This window comes from Paralichthys olivaceus, chromosome 6 (assembly GCF_024713975.1).
Source record: "Paralichthys olivaceus isolate ysfri-2021 chromosome 6, ASM2471397v2, whole genome shotgun sequence".
Classification (NCBI taxonomy): domain Eukaryota; kingdom Metazoa; phylum Chordata; class Actinopteri; order Pleuronectiformes; family Paralichthyidae; genus Paralichthys; species Paralichthys olivaceus.
Window position 1 is genome coordinate 4,349,813 of NC_091098.1, and position 17,587 is coordinate 4,367,399.

Genomic DNA, 17,587 nt, shown 5'->3' on the forward strand with positions numbered 1-17,587 from the left:
AACCGATGTTTTCCAACTCTCAAGTCTTTTTTTGGAGCATGCACTTGTGTTCTCAGCTCCCATTTCACAGACACTTCAAGTTAAAACTACATATCAGTGTGCTATCTTTAAACCCTCTATCCCCAGTTCTCTTCTTTTCATATTTTCTATCAGACTAATGCAACACAATGGAGATACATTTGATTCATTAAAGCTTTTACTCTCTGTTCCAAACTCAGAACATACCTCATGCTGCGAAATTTACGGGAGGTGTTGAACGTTACGTTCCCGGCAGCAACAACAAAACCTCACTTAGAACAAGCAGGAGAAGATCTAATAGCCTCCCATCAAACCAATCAATCAGAGCCTATTTATAAAGCACCTTTTGTACAAGTGGATTGCAATTCAAACTGTGTGTGTAATGAAATTATCAGGAAAAATATTAAACAAACAAACAATAAAAGCCTAACATTAAAATCATAATAGAGTAAATAAAACCCAGAATAAACCTCACAATTTTTTAATCCATGTTTAAAAAGATTGAATATTTTTAGCTTCTTCTGGAAGGCTGCTCCATCTACCTGCTCATTTGATAAATGTCATTGTGTCTGTATGTGGAAGGCATATCTTGCTAACTGTTCATCTCATCGACTTCACACTTGATGCATATTCTCAGGGGTCATGGGAAGTGCAGGGAGGGGTTTGCTGTGATATGGTCATGTGATATGTTCAATATTAAGAAAAGTTGAATAAACACAAGTGCCACCAGTGTTCTTTCATTTTATGAAAACAACTGATCATAAAATCTCCATTGCAGATAAACCACGTAGGATGAACACAAAGTTGTCTAACTTCACTCTGCACCATAGTTTAGCTTTGCACACAAACAATAAAAAGTGACGGTGTATTGTAGAACTGTTTGAAGAGGACTCAATAATGACAAGGGATCGTTCTGAAGTAGCTCCAGAGTATTTACACAGGTCAACAGAACAGCCCATTCCAAACAGGCAGGCTCAGAACAGGCACTGGTTATTACTAAATGTCACATCATGGAAGGTTCTGGTTCTGTGTTTTGGAACAACTAAAAAAGACAGAAGATATGAGGGGGCTTCCTGGTTCATACGTTAATGTCATTTTTGCATTTCTCCAAATAGAATCTTATAGACCAATAACAGTTTTTAAATGAATATAAAATCCAAACGGCAGTCAGTGTAAAGTCTTAGATTCAGAACGAGTACAGCAGTATAGATTTGAATACGTATTGTTTATCAGCTGCAGGGAATCGTGAGACTGAGGTTCTGCACATCTGTCTGTAATTCTTCTCCTTCAGAATATTATAAGCGAAACGATGCAATTATTTTTTCATCTAAAGTCGTCAGTCTGCACCTCCATCAGCTGTCACAAAGACACACACGGAAACACTTCAGCTCAACTGATCAGCAAAGCATTGATCATCACAGAGCCTGACAATATTTAACACTCTTTATCTAACAGCCGTAAAAGATTGCAATATAAGCTTGGTTTTTACCAGAGGGAGGTGTGGGTAATTATAGCTCCACTAAGGAGGTTATGTTTTCATGTGTGTTTGTTTGTTTGTTAGTCAGCAGGATTAATCAAAAAACAACCCATTTCCATGAAGCTTGTGAAGGGGGGGGGGTAATGACCTAGGAAACAACCAATTCAATTTTGGAGCAGCTCTGCATAAATGTGCAGATCCAGGAATTTCTATTCATTTTCCTAAACTCTGCAGGATAGGGCGATCTCCGAGTTCTCTTCTAGTGTAGTTTCTAATAGCTTTTTTACAACAAAGCCAGTGCACATGTATGTGTATTGAACACTAAAATAAGCACTTTTAAAATAGCCAGTAGATGGATTGCTGTTACTGACTAAAGCGACTTTCAGACATGTACTGAACTCAGTAGGGGCTGTATGTGTATATGCAAATGTCCAAAGGTCTCTGCCCGGCCCCCCCTAGCATAAAGTCCACAGAAACTCCAGCGTAACCGATGGGAAAGCAGGACATCCTCCGAATGATTCAACACGAGCGAGCGGAGGGGTTGATGATGCTTCTAACATGCGACAGACGCAAAAATGAAACAGAGAAAGAGAACAAACATCTCCCGATGAAAAAGCGGTGCAATACACGTAGAAGACACACACAAAGATGTCAGGAGAGATTGTGGTGATATGGACTGACATCTGTAAACAAAAACCTGATCTCTGCAGTGGTATAAATACTCTACATCCTGCCTCTGTCTGCTCCACCGCCCCACACCTGAATCCTCCGGAGAATTTGTTGCTTTTGTGAAAGCGTCTGAGCAGAGAATCCCCCGCTGCGTTATTCATGTGTGAGAGGAAATCTCTGGAGAAAATCCGGACATGGATCTGTCACATCTTTTCCACTGGTTGGTGCTCCTGTCAGTGTCTGAGCCCCTGTGTGTGATGCTTTGTTTGCTAAAGTGTGATTTTAAAACATATGACTTATGCACACTCTCAGCAGGACTTTAGTTGTTTGTAGCCCACAGCATATAAAAAGAAAACCATTGGAGAGGCGATGCATACCTTGTGTGTGCGCATTGTAAATGTCACTGCCATGCAGGATTATTATAGTTAATGAAAACTAAGACTAAAACTAAAAACTTTCAATGAAAAAATAATTTAGTTAACTGAAATAAAAATAAAAAGGACAATTACAAAAAACCGAAAACTAAATAAAAACTACAATAAACAATGCAAAACTAACTAAAACTAAACTGAAATAAAAAAGCAAACTGAAAAACGAATGAAAATTTCAAAACTATAATAACCTTGCTGCCATGTTCCCTTTAATTACCCAGACGTGACGGTGTGCCATAGTCTAACTGCACGGCCGTTTTATTATATAGCAGCACCAGGAGAAACCCTCACGTCGGTGACCGTAGACATCTATACATTTTTCAACGTCCTCCGCAGGCAGGCAGCATTCCGCATGAACTTGTAGGATACTGCTCTTACTGAGTGTGTTCATGTGACAAGCATACAGTTCTCCGCAGCTTAACACCTGCCCTGCTCTGTGAGATCATACTGTCATCCCGTGTGTCCCCACCCCTGAACAATTAGCTCTAAAAGATCTGGACAAACCCACCCAAGTAATATTCCTATCAAATTTGGTGATAATTGGTCCATGCATCAATGAGTTACGTTGTACACACACACACACAAGGAGAAGTGCTGTTTTGGTTTAACAGCACCGTGGTAGGCAGGTAACTGTTGTGACCTCATAGTGTGGAAAAGGGGCAGAAATGAATGCCTCTGCCAGGATGTCAAGTCTACATGTTAGTGGCTTCTTTGTTTAGTATGAAAGAGGTCAAATGGAATAGTTCACTCAAAAATAATAAATTCTCTCATGATCTACTCACCACTTTGGAGGGGTGGGTGCAGTGTTTGAGTCCACAAAACACTTTTGGAGTTTCAGGGGTAAAAAGCATTACAGCCAAATCCAAAACAATTGAAGTCGATGGTGACAACTTCTTCAAACGTAAAAAAACAACAGAATAAAACATGAACTGCCTCCATACTGCTCCTGTGGTGTCATCCAAGTGTCTGCAAGCCCCGACATTCAAATTCAGCCATAGCTTCAGTTACTGCAGCAGTAATCGGACTTTTAGGCTAAAAACATGGTGTAAATGACCCCATTTAAAGTTGAATTTGAATGTTGGGGCTTGGATGAATCCACAGGAGCAGTATTGAAGATTTGATGTTTTTTACTGTTGTTATTTTTACATCGTCATTTACACCATGTTTTTAGGGAGAGGATTAACTGATCAGGAAAGTTGTTGAGTTTTACGGTCAAATCTGATCAAGGCATGGCAAGTTTATCATTATAGCATATTTAAACACTAAGGAAATTCAAAGACGACACTTTATAAAGGTATTTAAAAGATTTGAGAGGAAAATAGAAAACATTAATAAACTGAGAAAGTAACAGTGCAGTGTTAGAAATGAGTCATTATTGGATTTAATAAAGGCATGGCAAACAGGAATGTCTTCGTTACAGATTTAAGCAGACCTGCAGGTCTCTGGGAGCTTGTTCCAAGTATGTGGAGCTTAAAAACTGAATGCTGCTCCTCCATGTTTGGTTTTGACTCTGGTGACAGAAAGCAGACTAGTCCGGGATGATGTGATGGTTAGTCTGGATTGTTCATAACGTAGCAGTGGATCAGAAATATAGTTTGGCTCCAAACCATTCATTATATACCAACAGCAGTCAAGTCAGCTCTCTTGGTGTTGGTGACGACTCGAGCAGCAGCGCTTTGAATCAGCTAGAAGCCCAGATTTTATTTTATTTTATTTTATGTTAGTCAGAGGTAACTTAACATGTTGCTTTTCGGTAAGGGAGGCGTGGACCTTATTTGAATTTCTTCCTGGTCAAAAGTTAGGTTCCTGTGTGAGGAGTCCGTGGCGGCTGCGTCCGACAGGAGAACTTGACCCGTGAGAGCTGTGAGAATTTGGAATCATCAACAAAAAGTGGAACGGTGAGTGTGTTAGACCAAATGAACCATTTTTCAGACAGCTCTAAAAAGATGGTCCAGTGACAACACAAGCTCAAGTAAGCTTGTATCAATGTGAGATCAAATCTCTGTCACAGACTGCTGCCGACACCGAAACGTTAACTTTAAGTTAAGAAAGCAGGTGTTTTTTTAAAAGAAGTGTTAGCAGTGTTAGCATGCATGCAGAATGTGCTTGGGGCTCACGCTCACTTCTCTGTTCACAACGTACTAATTCAAAATGTGCACTTGTGCACTGTGATTTTTTGCACTCATAGCTTTATCCGTTTCATTTAACCATTCAAAGGACTTGGTCGTAAAGGGTTAGTAGAGTTTTGCAGAGGGTTGGATATTAATCTTTAGTTGTTTGTGGATGAAAGAACAAGGCTAGTTAAACTGCTCACTGCTCACAATTCTAATATGAAATGACTGTGGTTGTAGAGCTGCAGGGGATTGAGATGCATACACAACACAGGTAGAATGGAAAGGAAACAAAATTACTTGTGGTGTAATTCTGTAACATTCTCTGTTTTTTTCAGGTGTACGTGGAGTTCAACAGGATTGTCAGCAAGAACTTAAAGCAGAAATTATATGAAAGCATTGAGGGGCACAGTCTGTGCCACATTCAAATATTTTGATCCAAGAGAGGGAACGGTGGGCAGCTGTTCACAGTTCTCACAAGAGACCAAGGTTGGTGCATACCCATCATGTACTTGCATTGTTTTAACAACTTATGTCATGACAACATTTTCCCTTCCACTCCCCGTCTCTGGGTACCCCAATCCACTGAGGCTGGATGGGCAATAGCCTTTCCACGTCTTTTCGGCTGCATTGCTGAACATTTGTGATATTTATTTAATGACAGATGTAACTGTGCTCTTACATTTATCTTCTTTATTAAGGACTCTGAGGATGAGGACTTGTTCCACCACTTTGACTTTGGGATCCTCCTTGTTGAGCATGAAGGTGCTGGGCTCTCATCTTCCCTGCATCTCAGTTCATCCTCACTGAAGATCATCATCGAGGGAGAAGTTGTGATGGGTAACATTAGAGACCTGCCAACGGCTATGTGTATTCTGTGTTGACTACCATACGCACTTCTCAACTACCCTGAGTCTGTGAAGCTCACTTGTCTTTTTTATTGCTTCGATAAAACATTTGAATTGTTTTGTTAACAATAAAATACATTGAAGCCTAGACCTGTATTGTTTAATGTCTTACTTTCCCTACAATTTTGTTTTAACTATGTATTTAGCAATCTCATATGATTAAATTAAAAGAAAAGACTGATTTGAAGTAGTATTAAGTAATGTTTGATATTCATTATTCCTAAACTATGTTTGTGTGTTTAACTTAAAATTATAATTTCATTAAACTAAGAAATAATTTATGTTAATTAATGAGTGAAGATGGCGAGTGTAAATTTGAATATGTGCTCTGCATTAAGTTTTTAGTTAATATAATCTGACCATGGCAAATTCTGCTGAGACATCATTTTTAGAATCCTGGGTATGACCCTAACCACAAACTCTTGATAAAGCAGAAGCTTTTGAATCTATGAATCATCAAAAACGTAATATATAATATATTATTTTACAGAATGAAACTATTTTGATATTTACTGAGCAGCCACAGCATCAAATATACCAGATTGAAGTACATCCACCAGCTCCTCACAAATCCAAGCCATGAGGCTGGAAAACTGTGGCATACGAAGTTATCGTTGGCTTATTTCTGTCTTACATGTTCCATGGCAAGTCTTCAAACGCTTATCTAAACCGTGGGACTGAGCTTCTCGCAGTCAAATGGAAACATGGAACCATAGTTTGGTGAGCAGCGTTTAGTTATTATTTTTAAGTTTTATTCTCTTGCAAGTATGCAAACATTCTGAAGCTGTCGATATATACAAAAATTACATTTTACACAGAAAATCTCGTATTTAAAAAAGTGTACTAATGAATTGGTGTAAACATATTCACCATAAAGTATTTCCTGATTTAGTTTTTCGTTTTTACTATCTTTTTTTACTCTTATCTATCCATAAGCAAATGCACAGTTCGGGGCTTTGGAAGCTGGCCCTCTATTCATAATTCGATGGGTGTACATGTCAGGTGTATGTGCACACTGAGAAAGAACATGTCTTTAAAGTCATAAGAGCTTCAGAAGATTTGTGCTTTTTCTTCCCTCTCCATCAGTTCTCACTCCATTTTGCCTCTTTCTTTCTAATCACATTTAAGGCACAGCCATTAGGACGAGAAGGTTTGACACTGAAGTGCCTGCTACATGCATCACAGTCCCTTAGAGAAAACTGAGGAGACGACCACACATGCGGTCATTCTCTAGAGTGGGCATGAACTGCATTTTTCAGACACTTGAGAGACAATTGATGCGGCACACTGTGCAACAGATTAGCAACATTTAAAAAAAATCTTGTGATGAATCACAATGGAGGATTCGATGTTTCATTATTCTGTCTAGAAAACTCGGCAGCCATGTGTTATCAATGTCAAGAGACGAGCTATATGTGAGCAAGTAGCACAAGTGCACTGCACGGGGGTTGGAGGAAAAAGATAAAAGATGACAGCATCACTGAGCCGTCTTGAGTTGGGTTAGTTGGTTACTATGGATACCATACATATGTGCACCAGCTCTTGACACACACACTCCGTCAGAGCCCGACCTTCTTCAGTCCCCCCTTCACTGTCATAACATCACTCACACCCGGCCCACTCCGAGCCACCTCCCCACCAACATAATGACATTTGCATACAGATGTCTCACTTGTGTTGATAATGCATGCGACATGTGCGTGTGTGTCTGTGTGTTAGAGCGTGAGAGTGTGTATAGGATGCAGCTGTAATCAGCTGACATCTAAGTACAGGTTAGGGCTTGAGGGCAAAGCAGCATGTGCAACCTTGTGAAAAAAGAAATCCTCATTACAATCATTATCGCCATCTTTATCACAAGCACAACTTCTTTGGCTGGAACACACACACACACACGCACACACGCACACACAGTAACTTAAGTGCTCTGAAAAGTGAGAGTACGGGGGAGGAGGACAAGATGGAGGGATGGGTGAATTGAGGGAAAAAAACTCCTTCTAGTTTGCTGGAACAACTTTGCCTGGCAGACAGAAGTAAAAACGGGATTGAGTCAAACTCGCCAGGCCCTGTTCCAAATCTGTGGCCCTGCCCCCATCCTCCCTCTTTCACTTCTTCTTCTTGTAGCGTTTTCTTCTCTTGCCTCATGAAACAAGCCACCTACACTTTAGGACATCTGCTAAGCTGATTTTCTGGAGCTTAGCAGCACCACAGTAGTATCAAAGAGATTAGGTGAAACAACATCCAACTCTGGCTTTGTGCTGCGTTTCAATAATGCAGCGCTGTGCGACCGTGCGCATGTGTTTGTGGCTGTTCGCCTCCAGTGCGCCCTTGCCAGCTTGCTGTGTATGTGCGTGGGTGTGTGTGTGTGTGTGTGTGTGTGTGTGTGCATTACAGTGCCATAAGTCACAGAGCTGGTGTAATACAGTTGGATCTGGAGTGTGAGCCCTTCTTTGCGTACAAGGATTGAGAAAGCGTAACCAGAGAGCTGCTTCAGAGGATCTCTTAGTCTTTGTTTTCATGCCAAGCCCATTATCACTGGAGAAAAATCATTTCCAGAAAATAAACTGTTGTTTGGCACCACTGGAAATCCACTAAATGTTGGAGTTATTTTTGCCCTGTGATGACTAACAATCATATATTTGCACTTAATGTGTTTTTACTCTGTTTATTTGTCTTACTTACTGACTCTAGATTCAGTTTTCACCATGCAGCACATGTTAATTTGTTTTTCCTCTGCCATACATTTGGTAATGAAAGGGTGCTTTATGAAGCGAAGTGACTATATCTTAGTGCATTATGCATGCATGATGGCTAACGCTTAGTAACTATCCACACATGTAATTAAGTAGTGAAATGTAATAATGTCATTTATCCCTCTGGGTTTAGGGTTTGAATAATTGCTGCCGAGTCAGCCTACTGCACATTATATTTGTGTGTGTGAGTGCGTGAGTGTGTGTGTGTGTGATGTCTGAGTGTGTGTGTGAGTGTGAGTGAGTGAGTGAGTGAGTGAGTGAGTGAGTGAGTGTGTGTGTGAATGAAAGATCAAGAGAGGGAGTTTTCTCATTCAGTTTCTTTCTTTCTTTCCTTCTGTCTTTCTTTCCAGCAGCTTTCACTTTTTTGTGCTCTCTAACTAGAGAAAAGAGAGTGGAGGGAGAGGAGAGGAGAGGGAGGCTGGAGGAGGAGGGGGTGGGGGTGGGGGGGTCAGGGGGTTGAAAGAAGAAAAGAGAGCAAGCCAAAGAGCGTCGGGTGCTGTGTCAGTCTGATATTTTCCATAGTGACAGCTGGGCCCAGAAGCTCAGACCCTTTTCTTCTGGCACACAAAGCCCATTAAGTATGCCACTCGCTCAATGGCCCCCGCAGCCTCCAAATTGCTCCAAGCTCCTCCCTAAAGTGTGGCAGCCTTTGTCATTGTAATCAGGCCTTGTTTGTGAAGTGCTGCCTGTATTTACCGCTGCTCAGGGTGCATATTTGCCCAGCCTGCTGCTGCTGGGTGAGCGCAGGAGGCAGAGCGAGGGGAGAGAGGCTGAGAGATAGAGGAGAAGGCTAAGAGATGGGGGAAAATGATAGAAGTTGAGCACTCGACAAAAAAAAAAAAGAGGAGGGGAAAGGCGATGGGAGTAGTTTTCAGGCGTGAGCAGAGAGAGGATGAAAAGGATGCGAGGGTCAAGTGTGCAGAGAAGATGCGGCGCCTCAGGACAGAGGAAGGGAAGTGAGGAATTCAGCAGAGGGGAGGCCTCAAAGAATTTGACTCAGTGACTTTGGAGGGTGACGGGGGGTCAGGCGGTCGACCTCAGCAGGGGGGGACAGAGTGTGAGACACAGGGGAGGAGTGTGTGATGCTCGTCTGGACTGCATGGCAGATGAGGAGGGGTGGGATGGAGAGGGCTCCCTGAGATGTTGCATCATGGCTGCACATCGAGGGATTCACGCTTGACGAAAAGTTAGAGGGGCAAAGTGACGGAGAGCTGCAGCAGACAGACAGAGGAGCAGACAGTGCAGAGGAGCGGAGCGATGTGATGCCTTTTGGCAGAGCTGACCCCATTCCACGTGTCACCCCGCCCTCCCCACCCTCCACCCTTTGGGCAGGCCCAAGTTGTGGATCGGGCTGGGTGAGCAGGGGAGGGTCTCCAGCGGTGACAGTCATCCAAAGTGGCATCCAGACCAAACTTTGTCTGTCTCTTGGCCTATTCCACTCTCTCTCTCTCTCTCTGTGTGTGTGTGTGTGTGTGAGTGTGTGTGTGAGTGTGTGTGTGTGTGAGTGTGTGTGCGCACCCTTTTAAAAAATTCATAAGTGCCACAAAAGAGAGCGGAAGGAGAAGTGTAATATGTGAGTAATGAAGAGCCAGGGGCAGAGTGTGTCCTCGCCATATAAAATATTTTCCTACACCACCAATGTTGATTATGTTAAAGTGTAATTTAACAAGTTTCAAGTCTTAAAACAATAGTCAGGTGCTTACAATTGCTGTAATAATTCCTAATGTTCGCACTGGCAATAAAGAGACCCCCCCCCCTCCTAAAGTGCGTTCATTGTAAGCAGTCATAAACTAAATCCACTGTCCTAGTTCTGTGTAATAATACATTCCTAAACCACGCTGTAGCTAATACGATGCTTCAGCAGAGTGTGTCAGTATAAATAGGCATTATTTCCAGTTTACAGTTTCTCCCTTTGTGTTGACTCTCTTAACTTCAGAGAGGAAATGAATAAGAAACACTGCAGCGCATGAACACATTTTTATAACTGAAAAGACAGACGCTGGAACAACAGTTTGATTAATCAGTTAGTTGATGAACGCAAAACAATCGTTTGAAGACGTCTGAAGTACAACTGTGACTCTGTCCCACATCATTTCAATAGAATCAGATTCTAGTCAAGGGGCATGGATCAAAAACCTGTTTAATATCCCGTGTGGTCATATTTGAGCTAGTGTGATGCTATCCTTCTGCGTGGTGTGATGGATGGAGGTTTGAATAACTCAAGATAGACTTTTATAAAAATCCCTGGTTGAAGTGCTGTGTCTAATGGGAGCAGACAGATATGAGTATGATCACGCTGCATGGATGTTAGAGAGAAAGAGAGAGCAAGGTTGGGGGGTGTGTGGGAGAGTGTGGGGGGGCATAGTGTTATAAAGCTGATTGTTATGATGAGACTGGGAACAGGACTCTGATGTCCATCTGTGCATGAGCCCAGGACTATTTTTTCACACATATCCTCAGATAACAGTTTGAACGACTGTTCCACTTCCACTTTCTTTGTTCCGTCAAGCACAAATCTGCACATTTATTAAAGTGGGAAAACTTCAGGTCCAGCAGAGCGGCGACCCTTTGTCTGTAGTTGTTAGTTTCTAAGATGCTGAATAGTGATGATAACGGTGTCAGAGGGAACATTTAACAGGACTTCTGAATAATGATGATGATGAAGACAGCGTGAAATTTCCATTAATTAGCTCACCCAGGTCATTTTCTGAACAAGGTTCTGTTTCTTGCTCTTCACTGTGTGTGTGTGTGTGTGTGTACATATATGTGTGTGTATGTGTGTGTATTTGTTTAAACTTTATTGTCACCACCATCTCCAGGACAGCTGGAGGCTATGTCAGAGTTCAGCTGCCTGTTATACAGAGCCAAGAATAAGAGGAGAGGGAGTGTGTGTGTGTGTGTGTGTGTGTGTGTGTGTGTTTGGTCCTATCTGGGTAGGGGAACAGAAGGGTAGGGGGTGAATAGTGAAGTTAATAGGCTAATCAGAGCGCCGTGCTCAAGAAGAATACAAGAGGCTGTCTGGCATACTCAGATAAAAAACTTACTGTGGAGACCCAGCAGTCCTCCTCCACAGCAACACCTTCTTTGTCCACACACACGCACACACACACCAAGCAATTTAATAAGCAGGGATTTCATTATATATATATAAATATATATATATATTAAAAAAGCAGTACAATGTGCTGTGGTATATAATAGTATAAATTGAGTATTAGTTTATGTTTTAGTTTTAGTTTTAGTTTTAGTTTTAGTTTAGTTTAGTTTAGTTAGAGTTTAGATTAAGTTTTTTGTTTAGTATAGGTTTGAGTTTATTTTTTAAAAGTTTAGTTTAGTTAAATTTAACTTTAGTTAAATTTAGTTAAGTTAAGTTTAGGTTTTATTTAGTTTATCTTAGTTTAGTTTTTTAGTTTAGTTTAGTTGAGTTAACTTTTAGATTTAGTTTGGTTTGGTTAAGACTCTTAAAGCACTCTTATTACGGATTTGCTCGACTCTTATGGTTTTAGTCGGCTTTTCCAATAGTTTTATCAGCTTTTAATCTTTTTATTCTTTTCTTTCTATTTTTCTTGTTGTTTAATAATTTTCTTTGTATAGCTCCCCACCAAATCCATCTCCCGCATTGAAGCATTAGGCCACATCAATACTAATATTTCTCTAATACTTAAAACGCCTTTGTGGATGAAGCTCCAATAACCAATCAGGAAGTGAATACAGGTGATTACGTTATACATTCCAAAGGTCTCAAGTTCTGCCCGTCCAAACTAAAAGCAACCCAGAGTTTTTGTTAATTAAAACAGGGTCAGTCATCTGTTTCAAGTGCTCCCAAACACTAAAGCAGTGTGAATACCGGGCGTCAACATAGCTAATGCCTTTTAATACTGAAATATGTTAGTGTGAATGTAGCTGGAATTTCCTCATCTCAGCACTACCTGACCATTGCCATTTTTATTTGTCAGTGAGTTCTACAAAGCCACAGTAGTTGGCTTTTGTCCGTCACCTGTGGCTGGCCTGGCTGAAAACAGAGACTCTCTTCCGTCTCTTTTCATTCAGTTGTTGAACGTCGTTCAGTTAGTGTGGTATTAGAAACCAACGCAAAAATGTTCTATTGTTGCCAGAGAGTCTGTTCAACTACACTGAGGTGGTTTCTGGTTCTAAAAACCACAAACACATTTTCTCATGGATAAGGAAAACATTGGAACAGTGTAAAACACAAGGCCTTTACTTCCTTTCAGCTTAATTCAGTGTAATTTAATGACTCACAAGTGATAAAAGCCTATATAAAGGAATAGAGTGAAACTATTTCCGCTTGTAAGAGAGGATTAGAGAATAGGTCAACTGAGTTTAGTTTGGCACAGTTGTAGGGGTAATTCAGTTTTACAGAACAAAAGTGAATTTTGTATTGTTTCTCTCTGTTTAGTTTTTTCACGTTTAGAGTGAGCATGAGGGAGATTTCGTTTTTATAAATTGTATTGTTTTTAAAGTGTCATACATGAAAAATTACATGCTATTAAACTCAAACAACTGTAAAAAACTAAACTAATTGAAACCATACAACAAACCCTCATAGCACTGAGAAAATGGTTTGGTAATGTGCAGCTCTCATGAAGAGACAATAGAAAGAAAACAAAATCATATCATTAAACGTGTATGAAATAAAACAAAATGAAGAAGAAAAGCAGTAGAATGTGTTGCGGTTGCTTTACCCCCCATTACATCTTGGAGCGATGGGGATGGGGGTAATGGGAGCAAAGCAATTGGAGAGCTCATTATCTGGCAGACCATCTGCTATTGGGAGGGAGGAACTGTCTGTCTGTTCCAGACACAGGCACTTTGAATAGGCCTGGAGTTCCAGTGAAAATGTTCGCTCTAACTTACCTAAATTAGCTGTGCATCTGGTATATTTGGTCACGTGTGATCGAGGGGGAAACCTGCGGCGTAGACATGAGGAGAAGCAGAGATGTGGGGAAATATTGAATAAGTTAATGTTGAGGGAGGATTAGGTTCGGCTGAAAGAATAAAGAACCTAAACATGCTCATCATTAAAACTTTCTCTCTGGTTGACTGTCATCTGTTTTGTTTTGTTTTATTCTGTGCAACACACTTGTTTTTTCTGATGTGTGCGTTGTCAAACTTTAGATATGTTACATTCTTGTTTTGCAGCATTAGAGCGTCAGTAACCCTCGAAAATTATGACTTTTTAATATGTATATTGTTTTTTCTAATGTTGGGTTTGTTTTATATATGAAACCATTTTATATTCTTTTGACCCAAATGTTTTGAGTCAACAATAACACTAACTAACAAGTAGCATGCATGTATTTGTTCATATTCTGTGGTTTTTAAAGTTTCTGTTATTTGGAAATGTTCATCTTGAGGTAGTGCAGATATAATTAGGAAGTTTGTAAATAAAGGAGTTGTGTGAGTGAAGTGATTTGATGCATTCAATCAGATGGCAGGGGGAGCTTATAGTGAGTGTGAGAAGTTGCGGGGCGCAGCAGATGCTCTTTGTTGCAGTTCAGGTCCATTGTTGTTGAAAGCTGACACTGGAGCGCTGGGATTGGCCGCAGCTCCCGACAGCAGGAGGGCACAACCCCACTCCTATTGGCTCCCCGGTTGTGTCAGTCAGTTCTGCGCCCCGCCCCCTAACCCGGCCGAGGGGGGAAGTTTGGAGCAAAGTTTGCGGAACTTTGTTTGGTGCTGGTAAAGTTGAGCGGCAGCAGTGTGCGGCCGCTGCGGGACTGAAGAGAGACACAGAGGAGCACCGCAAACATGAAGCTGTGCCGCACTTTCCTGGGTTCGTATCACTCACTTTGTTTTCACTCCGCAACTTTGACGAACTTGCTGTTGCGGCATGTGCGTGTGTCTGAGCTGACAATACAGCGGGTCTCATTTCTGCACTGTTACACTCAAAGCTACAGAGAAATATTGTGTTTAGAGTTATGTTTTTAATTAATTTTCCAATTAAAGTCTTTGGGTTGGATTGAAGAGGATTCTAGTTGTGTCTGAGCACAGCAGCTGTTAAGTGTAAAACTTTTCTATCATCACAGAACCAACATCTTTAAATCATCTTGTGAACTTCTCTAACTGAAACTAAACTTCCAACCCTGTGGTTCAAAAAAAAGGAGAGAAATAATATCTAGCCAGACAAAGGACAGTTGGTCCCTAGGGGACCGTGTGGCCCCGGTACCGTGGGGACAATGCCAAGCTGCAGGCTTATTAAAAAAACTTTTTTGTTGTGTTAGTCTGTCGGCTTGTTCCATCTGTCGAGGGACTACAGGGGCCTCCCCCGGTCCCAACCTCAGCGCTCAGTCAGCTGCTGCCCCCATGTAATATTTATACTGGCTGCCTGCACAATGTAGCCAGCGCATATAGTCTGTGGTGACGTGAGCTGCAAAGAGCTGCAGGCCCCCGGGCCATCTGCATCTGCAGACGGACTTTTGTCACAACAGGAGGAAAAGTTTCCCCAGATGATAAACCAGCTGCTCAGACGTCACCCTCTTGATCTCACTTTACTCTTATTTAGTTTGCTTCTGCCAGGCCATGGTGATAGAAGTGCAATTATTCTTTATTTTTAGATTTAGTTTTATAGAACTTAGTGACTTATGAGAAGGGTGTTTTTAGTATGGTCTAGTTGGTTTTAGTTGAGTGACACACAATACACTTTGTCACAACAGGAACAGAAGTTTTCCGATGAAACCACTGCTTTGTTTTATCTCACTTTACTCTCATTAATTTATTGATTACTGAAGTGAATTCATCTTTTTTGTAGCAAACATGAGATTTTGTTTAGATTTTTATTTTTTATTGTAGAAGTACTCAGCCATTTCAACTCATGAAAAAATAGTTTGAGTTATTATACTGTGTTTTAGATGGTTTTGGTTTAGTGACACACACTTAGAACAAGTTCTCCCTGATAACAAACCGCCTGCTCACTTTTTACCTTTCTTCCTCTCAGTCCTCTTATTAAGTTTACTGGTTTCAGGCCATGATTATAGAAGTTTTTTTTTTCTTTTGTATTTTAGTAACAAACATGTTTTTATGCTTATAATAGGGTTTTAGTCGGTGTAGTATTACTAATGAAAAAGTGTTTTCTTTGATTTCAGTGTCTTTTATTTGGTTTTAGTTTAGTGACACACAATAGGCCTACACACTTTGTCAAAATAGAGAAGTTTTCTCAGCTTTTCATGAGGAGTTTTGTTCCTTAACATAAAAACTAATCAAAGCCCTCATTTTAGTAAAGTTTCATTTTGTGACAATTCAGACTTTATTATATTATTGCTATAAACAATCTCTTTACTAAAAATCCAATCTTAAAACTGAATGGACTTGAGATAAAGTATTAAAGTTAAAAGTTTATATAATTTGGTAATACACACAATTAAATAAATAAATTGATGAAACAGATTTGTGTAATTCCAGTAATCTGAAGTCTGATATCACAGCTAATGAGGCAGATAGTTAGCGAGAACAGCGAGCAGACAAAAGCTTTTGTTAGTTCAACAATGAGCTGGAGGGAGGTATTGTGTGTGTGTGTGTGTGTGTGTGTGTGTGTGTGTGTGTGTGTGTGTGTGTGTGTGTGTGTGTGTGTGTGTGTGTGTGTGTGTGTGTGTGTGTGCGTGCGTGCGTGCGTGCGTGCGTGCGTGCGTGCGTGCGTGAAGGCCTGAGAGGGCCAGAGCTGTCCGTGGTTCTGAACTCAGACACAGAGGTCCTGCTCTATGGAGCTGTCCGTAGTCCTGAACTCTGAGCACAGCACCTAGAAGAACAACATGAGTGCTGTACAACACTTTCTGTCTTCTCACTCATCTTCAGAAATATGTTTCAAGTGACCTGTAGGCCTAACTCTACACAGACACACAGTGCCTGAGATTATTTTATATATATATCTATATATATATAGATATATATATACATATATACATACACACACAAACATACACATATCCCCTCTTTTGTTTATTCAATTGTCAATACTGTTGTTGTGTGCGTCCCCTCTCTCCACGCCCACAGTCTGAAATCATACTGATGCGCCGTGCACGGCCGGTGATTGATTTCAGCTCCAATGCATAACAATGGGATTGCACAAAAAGAGCCTGCTGCAAAGAGATAAGAATTTAATAGAATTTCTGAAAGCTGAAGGTTGGGCTTTTTGAATATTCCCTGCGTACGCGGCGTGGAGACAGCAGATAAAGGATGGCATTTGTGGGGACTATTCTCAAATGGCTTGTAATGAATGGTTGTCATTTCCACTAATGGTTTCAAAACAGCGGAGCAAAAGCACGGTGTGAGCAACATTTGGGAGAGACTCCAAGTTTGCACTGTTCAGACCGGCTGTTTGTTGTTGGAGCTGCACTGACAGCGGGCGTTATTCTGTCAATGAGCTCTCAAAACTATCCACAGATCTCGGAGCGACAGTGATCACTCCTCTGACAGCACCAAACAAACCGCACAACCTGATATAAACAATTTTCTCTCTATTGCTGTTTTTTTTCTCCTCCAGTGATAATTCAGATTGATATCCACCCCCTCCCTTCCCCTGAGCGTAAATAATTTTTAGTTAAGCTCCCTCTGAGACTCGCCCCTCTGCCTATATGTCGTTAAACCCCTCTTTCCATACACAGAGGAATTATCAGATGCTGATAACTCTGCATACAAGTACTACATCAGTGTAAGAAAAAAGTGAATGAATTACTGGACGGTACCACTTCCCAGGATGTGTGTGGATGTTGGATTGGGGGTGTGTGTCTGTGTGTGTGTGTGGAGTGCGGGGTGAAGGATGGATTACAGCAGCTATAACCCCCATAATGCATTTGTGGGACATCAAGAAGTTGTCAGCGGGTGAAATGTATAAAATATGAGCTCATTGTGATGTGTAATATTGTGTTGGCTGTGGAGCCCTGCAGGGGCTGCAGAGAGGCCTCTCTTAACACCGGCTGTGATATGATATGATGTGCAGGAGTCTGCTCGTCAACGTGAGAAGTGTGTTTTCATATTTCGGGTGAACGTTGCGGGGAAAAAAAAAATCCAGTTTGAAGTCGTAAGTCGTCGGTTTTGTTGGCTCAGATGATGTGTGTGTTTGAGAAAGAGAGATGGATGGAGGGAGGGAGAGGATGTGAGTGTGTGTGTGTGTGTTTGTACATATGCCCATTGAGTTAGTGTGTAGTGAGGAGGGGGGGGGGGGGCGCTGAAGCCCTGCCCATGTGATGCTGGAGGTTTTACTACAGCC

At 41.2% G+C, this 17,587-nt stretch overlaps 1 protein-coding gene and 1 long non-coding RNA gene across 8 annotated transcripts in view; both read left to right on the plus strand.

Annotated features, from left to right (window-relative positions):
- Nucleotides 1–17,587, plus strand: part of myt1b (myelin transcription factor 1b) — a 106,888-nt gene that overhangs the window by 54,201 nt on the left and 35,100 nt on the right. Inside the window, exon 1 of one of the 7 annotated variants that reach the window (XM_020089215.2) lies at nucleotides 14,012–14,158. The exons of the other annotated variants lie outside the window; for them this stretch is intronic. Coding sequence (XP_019944774.2) covers nucleotides 14,134–14,158 — 25 coding nt within the window. The 5' untranslated portion in view covers nucleotides 14,012–14,133. Of the gene's footprint in view, nucleotides 1–14,011; nucleotides 14,159–17,587 lie in introns of those variants that run through there. 7 annotated transcript variants of the gene reach the window in all.
- Nucleotides 5,062–5,702, plus strand: LOC109630812 (uncharacterized). Its single transcript, XR_002202814.2, has 2 exons — nucleotides 5,062–5,195; nucleotides 5,408–5,702. It is a non-coding gene; the product is annotated as an uncharacterized lncRNA (long non-coding RNA).